The sequence below is a fragment of the Metopolophium dirhodum genome, chromosome 4 (genome assembly GCF_019925205.1).
Source record: "Metopolophium dirhodum isolate CAU chromosome 4, ASM1992520v1, whole genome shotgun sequence".
Taxonomy (NCBI): domain Eukaryota; kingdom Metazoa; phylum Arthropoda; class Insecta; order Hemiptera; family Aphididae; genus Metopolophium; species Metopolophium dirhodum.
In genome coordinates, this window is record NC_083563.1 from 26,282,333 (window position 1) to 26,295,960 (window position 13,628).

The window sequence follows — 13,628 nt, forward strand, 5'->3', positions numbered from 1 at the left end:
AATCAAAAATGTCCATCTCAAAATCCCAAAATTTCCGTTTGAGCACCAACCGGGGTTTGAATGGTTGACCAAATCAAATGTTTTTTCGACATCAAAAAATATACCAATTACTTTTTCATCATTATCTATTTTATTTCTGACGTATAATTTGATGTATTTTTCAAAAACATTACTGATTGAAAGAGATAAAAAAATAGGTCTGTAATTACCTATTACCTATACATTTATTATCACCACTTTTAAAAATTGGATTAATTATGCATTTTTTGAATAAAGTAGGAAAAGTTTAAATTTCAAAACATTTATTAAAGTATCATTTGTTATCCCCGGATGATTGATGAACAGTCAGTTACAACTTACTATCGTACTAAAATGGTCAGAAATACTTGTACTAATAATGTAACTTGTTATAGAGTCTGACAAAACATTTTTTTTTTCACAAAATTATGATTCTTATTTCTTATTACTGTTTGAATCATTTACACTTTTAGTAATGCCATTTATACACTAGAAGAACTGATAATTATCCATAAGGTTAGGTTAGTATAATGAAATAACTAATAATACTAGGTGACAACTCTATTATAATAAGACGTTTAAGTCGCAGGTACGTCCAAGAAAAAAGTGATATACGGGATTCGAATGGAATTTACGTTGTGATTGAAGTTTTAGTAGCGAACAAAACCGTATCCTGGATTATTGGCATAATATTTTTGTTCTGGTGTATGGTATCCACCAAGTTCCTGTTTCCGGTATCTACCCTTTCCTTTTTTGTTACCACGACCTTGGCATATAACTTCTCTGGTGCCTTCATCTTGTTCTTGGCTGTCACCATGTTCTTGGCCGTTACAATTACAATCACCGCTATTATATCAAGGTTCTGGGTTGACGTGTTCGTATTCGTCGTCTAATTCATAATGACTGTATTGTGGTGTACCCTGTGAGTAACCCACCAATGCAATAACCAATACAATTGACTTGAAAAGACACTAAATGCATTTAAACAACATATTTAGTACCTAGTTAAGCAATTTTAGTTAACAGTTGCATATAGCTGTACATAATATAACAGATATTACTTATAAGTTATGAAATAAAATATAGTAAATTATATAAGTTTCAGAATAGATGTTCTGGTACTTATTCATAGTGGGTATATTATTCAGCGATTTCGGAGTATTGGATATTTTCTAAACTTATAGTGGCACAGTGTGGCGCGGTCTGTACACTCAACTGCAAAACGCTCTGAGTGTACGAATCCACCAGTGTTGCTTTCTCCGGGGTGATTTTTAGCATCAAATCCTGTCACACCAAAAACGTGTTCGAACCACAACCGTTCCCAGCCCCTTTAAAAAGTACTTTAAAAAGTAAAAAAACGTGCAGTTTTACATTTAGTATCACCACTTTTAAAGTCGGGTTAACTATGCATTTTTTGAAAAAGTAGTAATAAATGTATAGGTAATAGGTAATTACAGACCTACTTCTTTATCTCTTTCAATCAGTAATGTTTTTGAAATATATCAAATTATACGTCAGAAATAAATTGATAATGATGAAAAAGTAATTGGTATATTTTTTGAAAAGACATTTGATTTGGTCAACCATAAATTACTTAACATTAAAGTAAGGTATCAAGCAGTTAGACTGGGTTATGTGATTTATAGTACTTGAATACCTGTACATTTCGGAGTCCCGCAACGGACAGTTTTAGAACAGTTTAGTTTTGTTATTTATTCTAGTTGTCTATTAAAATTAAATTTATCTGCTAAAATAATTAGTTTTGCTGATGATACAGTTGTTTTGGTCAGTAAATCAAATAAATTTTTTTTTTAAATCTTATATATATATAAATCTTGTGTCACGTGTCTGTCCGGAATAAACTCCGAAACTATCTTGATGAAATTTTTACAATGTGTGTATTTTGGTCCAACTTAAAAGATGGGCTAATTTAAAAAGGGAGAGGACCAACCCCGGTAATTTAATTTTTAGTACAATTTATATTACATATATGTTATATTTTAGTAGTATGTGATAATTCTGTTGACGTGTATATGCAATATGCATACAAACTTAATGTTACAATAAATTCATTATTGAGATTTATGTTGAAAAACCATTTATAATCATGTTTTTTTTACCTTTTTTGGCCCGATCCGAATCAATTATCACCACGGATCTTCGACTTTTGCATTTTCGAACGCCACTGTATGCACACGCACAAGTCAGTCCATATATTAATGTATTATCTAAATATTTATTATGATAATGACGTGAAGTACGTGTACGGGGAAACCCGTAGGCGTATACCGTACTACATTAACCTCGATAGGTCATTAAATCTTGATACACAATATTTTTTATAACAGTATATATATGCATATTATACTCGCGGGTGGAAAAGCCCGTCCGCAGACTTCCTTTATAATACAGCGCACGTCCGACGAACGATCATAGTCGCAACCCGAAGATTGTCAATAGTCTTCCAAGTTCCAACGTTTGCTGAACTCGTCTTGTGAAAAAACACTACACAATCACTCGCCAACATGAATTTTCTGGTAAATATTATAATATATACTTATTAAATTATATCGTTATATGCGACTTGTACTTAAAACAGTGTTAGTACCAAGACCGTATACGATTTTAGGTAAAAATATCCGAGTAGGTATATTCAAAATATTGTTGTCACGCCACGATTACCTTTTCAGCTCGTGTTCTTAAAATATAGTAATTAACATCATACGAATCCTACCTTTTAATAATAAATATTGTATACTTGAATATTTTTTATTTAAATAAATTTTGTAAAGCATCAAATATTTAAAAATCTACGAATGCCTTTAAAAAAAGTTTTCAATATTTCTCTGTAGTATCTTGTACCTACTTAAGTCATAATGTTCTAATGTAGGTTACCTAACATATCTAACATACCTAACATACCTAACATATCTAACATACCTAACATACCTAACATATCAATGAATAGATTTTTAAAACGTTGTTGGCGTTTTATTTAAACCTTATAATATTATATTTATTTCATAGTGTTAAAGATTTTTAATTTGTAATACAAATTATACTTAGAGGATTATAGTCACTTTAATAATAATAATTTATAATGTTTCAAAATGAAATAGTCTTTAAAGTTCTGTGTGATACCTAAGAGTATATATTTTTAAATATACAATACATAATATAATATTAGTTTAATAATAAAATAATTTACTTTTGATGATTTAATATTTAATTTACCTTATTTACCTATATAGGCCATTTAATGGATTTTTTTTTAACAACTTTATTGTAATTTATAAAATTAATTTTGAAACATAAACAATAATTTATTATAAAATACCAAAATAAATTTAAAATTATAACTCCTAGAAACTATAAAAATACTATCATTCATGATTTTATATTCGTAAAGAATATTCTATTACCAATGTAATATGCAGGTTTTTTTTACTTTTTAAAGTACTTTAACTTTTTGGGGCTAGGAATGGTTGTGGTTCGAACACGCTTTTGATGTGTGATAGGATTTGATGCTAAAAATCACCCGGGAGAAAGCAACACTGGTGGATACGTACACTCAGAGCGTTTTGCAGTTGAGTGTACAGACCACGCCACACTGTGCCACTATAAGTTATATATTATAAGAAAATATCCTATACTCCGATATCGCTGAATAATATACCCACTATGAATAAGTACCAGAACATCTATTCTGAAACTTATATAATTTACTATATTTTATTTCATAACTTATAAGTAATATCTGTTATATTATGTACAGCTATCTGCAACTGTGACCTATAATTGCTTAACTAGGTACTAAATGTGTTGTTTAAATCCATCTATTGTCTTTTCTAGTCAATTGTATTGGTTATTGCATTGGTTGGTTATTCGCTGGGTGCACCACAATACGGACATAATGAATTAGATAACGAATACGAACACATCAATGCAGAACACCATGATGATGGCACCAAAAGTAATTGTAAAAACCGAAAAAATGGTGACAGCCAAGAACAAGATGAAGGCACCAATGAAGGTAGAGGCCAAGGTCGTGGTAACAAACAAGTGCCAGGTAGATACCTACAACCGGAACTTGGTGGATACTATACACCAGTACAACAATATTATGCCAATAATCCAGGATACGTTGGGGGTTCAGATCAATACTACCAAGGTTGGCGTTTACCACCATACAGCCAAGGTGGACCTGGTTTATATCATCCTGCAGGATACGGTAGGGTTCACTACTAAAACTTCAATCACAACGTAAATTCCATACGAATCCCGTATATCACTTTTTTCTTGGACGTACCTGTGACTTAAACGTCATATTATAATAGAATTGTCGCCTAGTATTATAAGTTATTTTATTATTATTTATAACTAAATTGTAAATTTGTTTACAATACTGTATCTTTACATTGTTATATAAGATTTTGAACTGTAATGATTATAACTCAATATAATAATGTCTATACATTTATTTCTTTGGTGTAATATATTGTTGTTATATACAGGTATTGTTTTTTTTCTTTTTTAATTGAACTTTAAGCCCGCAACTATGGCCATTAGCTGTTTTTGATGTTTTTGTTGCTTGGGGGGGGGGGGGGGAGAGATTGGAACGGTTGGTTAAAACAGGTATTGTTTGTTGTTATACATTATGAATATTAATAGATTAAATCATCATACAATTTTCAAAAAACTATGTTAAGAATGTTATCAATAAAAAAAAATTTCAAGAGGGGGTAAATTTTCAATATGGGTAAACTGAGCCACTAAATTCTCAGTTTTTTCGATGAAAATATTGCAAGGTTTATTCGATGATGTAAAAGCTGAAATTACTATTAATATTTATTAAAATTAATATTACTTAGATCATAATATTACAATACGGATGGAGCCATGACTTAATAAACAGGCATGTCAGTAAGCTCCTGTATTTTTTCTATATCATTATATTTATGAATAACAATCAATTTTATATATTTATTTGACTATGTGTGAGGTGTACCCCAGACTTATAACTGATAATTTACATCCCAAATACAATGGGGTGTTGATAAAGAACTCATGATTAATTCGTTTATTCATGTGGGGCACACTTTATGCGCAGAACGATTTTTCTGACATGGCTGTTTATTTAGTCATGACTCATGGCTCAATCCATAGTATATTATCTAAGCAGTGACGCACCTAGTAAAATATTTTTAAGATCATTTAGTATGGTGTACATTATTTGAATATTATGGATAATTATCAGTTCTTCTCGTGTATAAATGGCATTACTAGAAGTGTAAATGATTCAAACAGTAATAAGAAATAATAATCATAATTTTGTGAAAAAAAAAATGTTTTGTCAGACTCTATAACAAGTTACATTATTAGTACAAGTATTTCTGACCATTTTAGTACGATAGTAAGTTGTAACTGACTGTTTATCAATCATCCGGGTATAACAAATCATATTTTAATAAATGTTTTGAAATTGAAATTTTTCCTACTTTATTCAAAAAATGCATAATTAATCCGATTTTTAAAAGTGGTGATAATAAATGTATAGGTAATAGGTAATTACAGACCTATTTCTTTATCTCTTTCAATCAGTAATGTTTTTGAAAATATATCAAATTATACGTCAGAAATAAAATTGATAATGATGAAAAAGTAATTGGTATATTTTTTGATGTCGAAAAAACATTTGATTTGGTCAACCATAAATTACTTAACAGTAAAGTAAGGTATCAAGCAGTTAGACTGGGTTATGTGATTTATAGTACTTGATTACCTGTAAATTGTGGAGTCCCGCAACGGACAGTTTTAGAACAGTTTAGTTTTGTTATTTATTCTAGTTGTCTATTAAAATTAAATTTATCTGCTAAAATAATTAGTTTTGCTGATGATACAGTTGTTTTGGTCAGTAATAAAACAATCGCTGATTTTATGACCATCAATTATACACTAAAAATTGTTAAAAATCGGTTTGATAATAATTTCATAGAATTAAATTCTAGTAAATCAAATAAATTTTTTTTTTTTTAGTTTCGGAGTTTATTCCGGACAGACACGTGACACAAGATTTATATATATATAAGAATTTAAAAAAAAAATTATTTGATTTACTAGAATTTAATTCTATGAAATTATTATCAAACCAATTTTTAACAATTGTTAGTGTATAATTAATAGTCATAAAATCAGCGATCGTTTTATTACTGACCAAAATAACTGTATCATCAGCAAAACTAATTATTTTAGCACATAAATTTAATTTTAATAGACAACTAGAATAAATAACAAAAGTAAACTGTTCTAAAACTGTCCGTTGCGGGACTCCACAATTTACAGGTAATCAAGTACTATAAATCACATAACCCAGTCTAACTGCTTGATACCTTACTTTACTGTTAAGTAATTTATGGTTGACCAAATCAAATGTTTTTTTGACATTTATCACCACTTTTAATAATCGAATTAATTATGCATTTTTTGAATAAAGTAGGAAAAATTTCAATTTCAAAACATTTATTAAAATATGATTTGTTATCCCCGGATGATTGATTTGATGAACAGTCAGTTACAACTTACTATCGTACTAAAATGGTCAGAAATACTTGTACTAACAATGTAACTTGTTATAGAGTCTGACAAAACATTTTTAACAAAATTATGATTCTTATTTCTTATTACTGTTTGAATCATTTACACTTCTAGTAACACTATTTATACACGATAAGAACTGATAATTATCCATAATATGCAGATAATGTACACCATACTAAATTATTAGATAATATATTAATATTAAATCACCACAAATATTGAAATATATTGCAACTTTACATTATCTTTTTCAATCTTTTTCAATTCATGTACAGTGAGTTAAATTATGATTAATATTTAAAACAATTTATTAATTTTCCGATACTATATTTGTGCGGGCCGGGAGCGTACAGTAATAATACGCGCGCCCGGACACCAACTTAGGATCTTTACACCACTAACACCTAAGACCTAGAATTATGGAGAACAAGCTGGGTGTGTAATGGTGTAATAGCTCGAGCAGTAGTGGACGGGATCGCCTAGCAATTACTGTCGGCTATGTAGTGCGTGTTGTGTAATAATGTATATTTATGTATGAATATGTGTATGTGTGTAGGTGTGTATACAATTAAACAAATAGGTAATAAAAATTGATAACATGGTTTCTGATAGCTAAGTTGCTGTATAATACGCAAATTGAAATAATAGCGGTACAAATTATATATTAAAACTCACCGTAACACAAATGTATAAAAAATATATAATAATAATAATAATAAATGACTGGAGCTTATGGCCAACCGAAATAATAACAATATACCTAATGATAATATAAAAAATCTATTTGAGCCGCTATGAAAATAATGTGAGACCCTTCTGGTCCAACAATGTATAATAATAAAAATAATAATAATAAATGACTGGCCCTTATGGACAACCGAAATAATAATAACAATATATTGACGCAGCTATTTGAGCTGCAGCTCGTATAAAATAATATGCAGCCCTTCTGGCCAACAAATTAATAATAATAAAAAATATCTATAGCCCTTTTGGCTCAATAGTTAAATGTGTATAATAAATAAATAATAATAAAAAAAATGAAAAAACTCACAGATTATGGAGCTGGTCCTGTGCTATAGTATGGGTACACGCAAATGACAAAAATAATAATGTGATGATTGCCCTTATGGCTCACAATAATAAAAAAAAAAAATAATCGTGACTCGGCGCGGCGCAGTGACTGAAATCAATCACGCGATGTGATTAAGAGTAAGCAACGGCCGCTGCCGCTAGTTCTCGGATGGGTGACCATCCAGATTCGTTGTGCGCGAAAACCTTGTCACACATACACGTGTTCCTAACCGACCGTACCAACAGTCCCAACCCTACTGCACCAACCCTACCAACCTCACAGGCTAATGACCTCAGTCGGCGAAGCCTTAAAAAAAAAAAATAATAATAATAAAATAATATAATATACGAACAGACGTATAATAGACTCGTGTCTGGTCACCGTTACGACGAAAATCGATGTCGCTGAAAGACGTATGATACGAGACGAAATATCACGGCGGCCGTGTTAATAACGTTCGCGGAGCCAGCTCGGCGACGTGCGATAACGCGGTGATAGTAAAAATAATTATGTATAATAATATTATAGGTACTATTACATAATAATTCACTGGACACGTTTGAATAATATATACAAAAATAAAACAATAATTACAACGGTGATTATGTGTGTGTGTGTGTGTGTGTTTGTGACCAGCTGTTCTCCGTTGCCGATATCCTATATCTATGCTTAATGCTTATATTTCGTTATGTTGCGGCGGTAACAATATTACTTAGATGATCTTAGATCATCCGTATTATAATATTATGATCTAAGTAATATGAATTCTACTAAATATTAATAATAATTAAAGCTTTTACATCATCGAACAAACCTTGCAATATTTTCAGCGAAAAAACTGAGAATTTAGTGGCTCAATTTACCCATATTGAAAATTTACCCAATCTTGAAATTTTTTTTATTGATAACACTCTTTAACTACCTATTTCAACCAACTGTTCCAATCTCTCCCTCCCCTCCCCCCCCCAGCAACAAAAACATCAAAAACAGCTAATGGCCATAGTTGCGGGCTTAAAGTTCAATGAAAGAAGAAAACAAACAATACATGTATATAAAAACTATATATTACACCAGAGACATAAATATATAGACAATATTATATTGAGTTATAATCTTTACAGTTCAAAATCTTATATAACAATGTAAAGATACAGTATTGTAAACAAATTTACAATTTAGTTATAAATAATAATAAAATAACTTATAATACTAGGCGACAATTCTATTATAATATGACGTTTAAGTCACAGGTACGTCCAAGAAAAAAGTGATATACGGGATTCGTATGGAATTTACGTTGTGATTGAAGTTTTAGTAGTGAACCCTACCGTATCCTGCAGGATGATATAAACCAGGTCCACCTTGGCTGTATGGTGGTAAACGCCAACCTTGGTAGTATTGATCTGAACCCCCAACGTATCCTGGATTATTGGCATAATATTGTTGTACTGGTGTATAGTATCCACCAAGTTCCGGTTGTAGGTATCTACCTGGCACTTGTTTGTTACCACGACCTTGGCCTCTACCTTCATTGGTGCCTTCATCTTGTTCTTGGCTGTCACCATTTTTTCGGTTTTTACAATTACTTTTGGTGCCATCATCATGGTGTTCTGCATTGATGTGTTCGTATTCGTTATCTAATTCATTATGTCCGTATTGTGGTGCACCCAGCGAATAACCAACCAATGCAATAACCAATACAATTGACTAGAAAAGACAATAGATGGATTTAAACAACACATTTAGTACCTAGTTAAGCAATTATAGGTCACAGTTGCAGATAGCTGTACATAATATAACAGATATTACTTATAAGTTATGAAATAAAATGTAGTAAATTATATAAGTTTCAGAATAGATGTTCTGGTACTTATTCATAGTGGGTATATTATTCAGCGATATCGGAGTATAGGATATTTTCTTATAATATATAACTTATAGTGGCACAGTGTGGCGTGGTCTGTACACTCAACTGCAAAACGCTCTGAGTGTACGTATCCACCAGTGTTGCTTTCTCCCGGGTGATTTTTAGCATCAAATCCTATCACACATCAAAAGCGTGTTCGAACCACAACCATTCCTAGCCCCAAAAAGTTAAAGTACTTTAAAAAGTAAAAAAAACCTGCATATTACATTGGTAATAGAATATTCTTTACGAATATAAAATCATGAATGATAGTATTTTTATAGTTTCTAGGAGTTATAATTTTAAATTTATTTTGGTATTTTATAATAAATTATTGTTTATGTTTCAAAATTAATTTTATAAATTACAATAAAGTTGTTAAAAAAAAATCCATTAAATGGCCTATATAGGTAAATAAGGTAAATTAAATATTAAATCATCAAAAGTAAATTATTTTATTATTAAACTAATATTATATTATGTATTGTATATTTAAAAATATATACTCTTAGGTATCACACAGAACTTTAAAGACTATTTCATTTTGAAACATTATAAATTATTATTATTAAAGTGACTATAATCCTCTAAGTATAATTTGTATTACAAATTAAAAATCTTTAACACTATGAAATAAATATAATATTATAAGGTTTAAATAAAACGCCAACAACGTTTTAAAAATCTATTCATTGATATGTTAGGTATGTTAGGTATGTTAGATATGTTAGGTATGTTAGGTATGTTAGATATGTTAGGTAACCTACATTAGAACATTATGACTTAAGTAGGTACAAGATACTACAGAGAAATATTGAAAACTTTTTTTAAAGGCATTCGTAGATTTTTAAATATTTGATGCTTTACAAAATTTATTTAAATAAAAAATATTCAAGTATACAATATTTATTATTAAAAGGTAGGATTCGTATGATGTTAATTACTATATTTTAAGAACACGAGCTGAAAAGGTAATCGTGGCGTGACAACAATATTTTGAATATACCTACTCGGATATTTTTACCTAAAATCGTATACGGTCTTGGTACTAACACTGTTTTAAGTACAAGTCGCATATAACGATATAATTTAATAAGTATATATTATAATATTTACCAGAAAATTCATGTTGGCGAGTGATTGTGTAGTGTTTTTTCACAAGACGAGTTCAGCAAACGTTGGAGTTTGGAAACTTGGAAGACTATTGACAATCGTCGGGTTGCGACTATGATCGTTCGTCGGACGTGCGCTGTATTATAAAGGAAGTCTGCGGACGGGCTTTTCCACCCGCGAGTATATTATGCATATATATACTGTTATCAAATATATTGTGTATCAAGATTTAATGACCTATCGAGGTTAATGTAGTACGGTATACGCCTACGGGTTTCCCCGTACACGTACTTCACGTCATTATCATAATAAATATTTAGATAATACATTAATATATGGACTGACTTGTGCGTGTGCATACAGTGGCGTTCGAAAATTTTTCGGTTTTGCAAAAGTCGAAGATCCGTGGTGGTAATTGATTCGGATCGGGCCAAAAAAGGTTCAATATTTTTTAACTGCTATTGTAACAATATATCAAGAGCCTTGCATTAAATGTTCACGTTTTTCTACCCAAAAAAAAAAATTTTAATGATATTTATAGAAAAAAAAAACTAAAAAAATTGATAACAGACAATGTCCGTAAACCGCTCAAAAAGTGTCAAATTATTTTCAGCATTTTATCCTGTATAGAAAATGCTAATATAAACATTCAGTGAAATTTTCAAGTATCTACAATCATACGTTTTTTAATTACAACAAAAGAAGAAAATCGTTACACTATAAATCGAATGAATATCAAATGTTGTAAAAATATGAATTTCAAACGCTCATAAAAATTTAATTTTATTTTCTTGTAGATATTTTTTTTTTTGATAAAGGTAGACAAACTTATGGACAATCTTGTATTATATTTCCAAATCCTAGATTTAAAAAGAAAAAATTTTATGAATTCTCAACTCAAAATAATTTGCTAATTTTCGTGATTTTTCCGTATTTTATCAATATTTGAACTTTAAATGCTTATAAATAAGAACTCTGACTAAGGATTTTTAATTTTATATCTGCCTTTGAAACAATAACCTATAGGAGCCTTCTATTAAATTTTCAAGCTTTTTGAACCAACAAATAAAATTTTATTGATATTTATAAAAAAAAATAAAAAAAATGGAAACTGAAAATGTCCGTAAACAGCTCAAAATAAGTCAAAATATCCAAAGTATCAACTAGATCCACTTTCCTATCCGAGAAGTTACTGTTGAAGAAAATCCATGCACTTATACTGTCCTAAAAGGTGATGACAGACACAAAAAAAAACACACATCATTGTAAGATTAATACATTCACCGCTTTGCTCAGAATCTAATACACATACATTTATCTAGATAAAAAAATAGATAATTTTTTTTAAATTATATTATAATTAATGTAATTTATTAGTAATTACTAATTAGATAATATTTAAAGATAATAATTAATAAATCCTTAATGTCATTTTTCAACTAAAATAATATACAATTTAATTTTTTAATATACAACTTGAATAAAAATAAATTAACAAAATAAAACTGGGGGACGGAGTTACCGAGCGGACTAAGCCGACCCGAGTTCAATACCTTGGCCGTGGGCGGCATTTTGCTTCGGGCAAGTCACGGTGTCCGGAGAACAAGTGCCGCCATCCCCCCACCCGGGGCACGGCAGAAACCTACGGGTGCCCCATTAGAAATTCTGCCAAAACACAACACACACGTGTACCAACCTACTACCCAATTTAAAAACCTACAGTGCCCTACCCCACACCCAATGGCCTTTGTTGCAGCGGGTCACCCAATAAAAAAAAAAAAAAAAATAAAACTGACAATATTTCAGTAAACATTTCTTTTTTTAACTATAATAATATTGGAATTTGGAATCACTACTCGGTTCTCGTAAATTATTGGCTATTTCAGTATTTAGAAATGTTCTTATTATTATATTATTTATCTAGATAAATTACCACAGATAACCATTACATTTATCTAGATGAGATAATTAGATGATTTAATTATTTTTATCCAGATAAGATAATTAAAGAAATAATTTTATCTAGATAATTCCCAACACTGGTCGTATAGGTAATTTAAGTATTTATATAAATTTGTTTATAATTTATAAACAAAGTCTGCGGACGGGCTTTTAACCCGCGAGTATATTATGCATGTACATAATATGTACATGTACTGTTATTACGCCTACAGCGCATCCGAACCTTTTCCCCAATAATGTTCACGTATTGTACGTATCCTATAAATCGTGGCCGTGATAGTAATAATGTCGAAGAGTCGGTGGTTGGCGGCGTGGTGGCGGTGGTGGTTCTAGCAGTAATCACCAACGCTGGTCAGCTGCAGTTGTTATGTTGTGCATAGACGACGATGATAATATCGTTATCGTTGTTATTTACACGTTGTTTTCTTACTAATAGTTATTATCATAATAAATATTAAGATAATACATTAATTTATCGACTGACTTGTGCACGTGGCATACAGCGACGTTCGCGTATTTTTCGAATTTTAGCGAGTGCTGTCTGCCTCACTCAAGGCTCTCTCTCTCTAACTCTCTCTTTTTCGCTCCTTCTACTACACAAACACAATCTGACACTCTATGCAAAGGTCGAAGATCCACTGTGATAATTGATTCTGGTCGAGACGAAAAAGCATATTATTATACAGTTAATATAATATATAGGAACAAGGTACATAATAATATAGTATATATTGTAAAATATGTGGTGGTGGACTTTACGATTGAGATCAAAAATAGAAACAAAATAACAACTTTATCTCAATCATTATAATAGTAGGTACTAGATACATATAAATTAATATACTATTGGGAAATATTAATACTAATTAATAATTTAACCTATCACTTCTTCGTCTGTCCTTTCGACGACCTTCGCAATATTTTTGGCGAAAAAAACTGAGAATTTACCCATAATTT

The 13,628-nt window shown here is 30.3% G+C and overlaps 2 protein-coding genes across 2 annotated transcripts; one reads left to right on the plus strand and one right to left on the minus strand.

Annotated features, from left to right (window-relative positions):
- Positions 1 to 2,398: 2,398 nt before the first annotated feature.
- On the plus strand, positions 2,399 to 4,531 carry LOC132943104 (uncharacterized). The gene is made up of 2 exons (XM_061011912.1): positions 2,399 to 2,555; positions 3,871 to 4,531. The coding sequence occupies exons 1-2, from the start codon at positions 2,544 to 2,546 to the stop codon at positions 4,264 to 4,266; spliced, it is 408 nt and encodes a 135-aa protein (XP_060867895.1). The 5' UTR covers positions 2,399 to 2,543; the 3' UTR covers positions 4,267 to 4,531.
- Positions 4,532 to 8,732: 4,201 nt separating this feature from the next.
- Positions 8,733 to 10,875, minus strand: LOC132942970 (uncharacterized). The gene is made up of 2 exons (XM_061011706.1): positions 10,713 to 10,875; positions 8,733 to 9,397 (listed from the first exon to the last, which is right to left on the minus strand). The coding sequence occupies exons 1-2, from the start codon at positions 10,722 to 10,724 to the stop codon at positions 9,002 to 9,004; spliced, it is 408 nt and encodes a 135-aa protein (XP_060867689.1). The 5' UTR covers positions 10,725 to 10,875; the 3' UTR covers positions 8,733 to 9,001.
- Between the last annotated feature and the right edge of the window lie 2,753 nt (positions 10,876 to 13,628).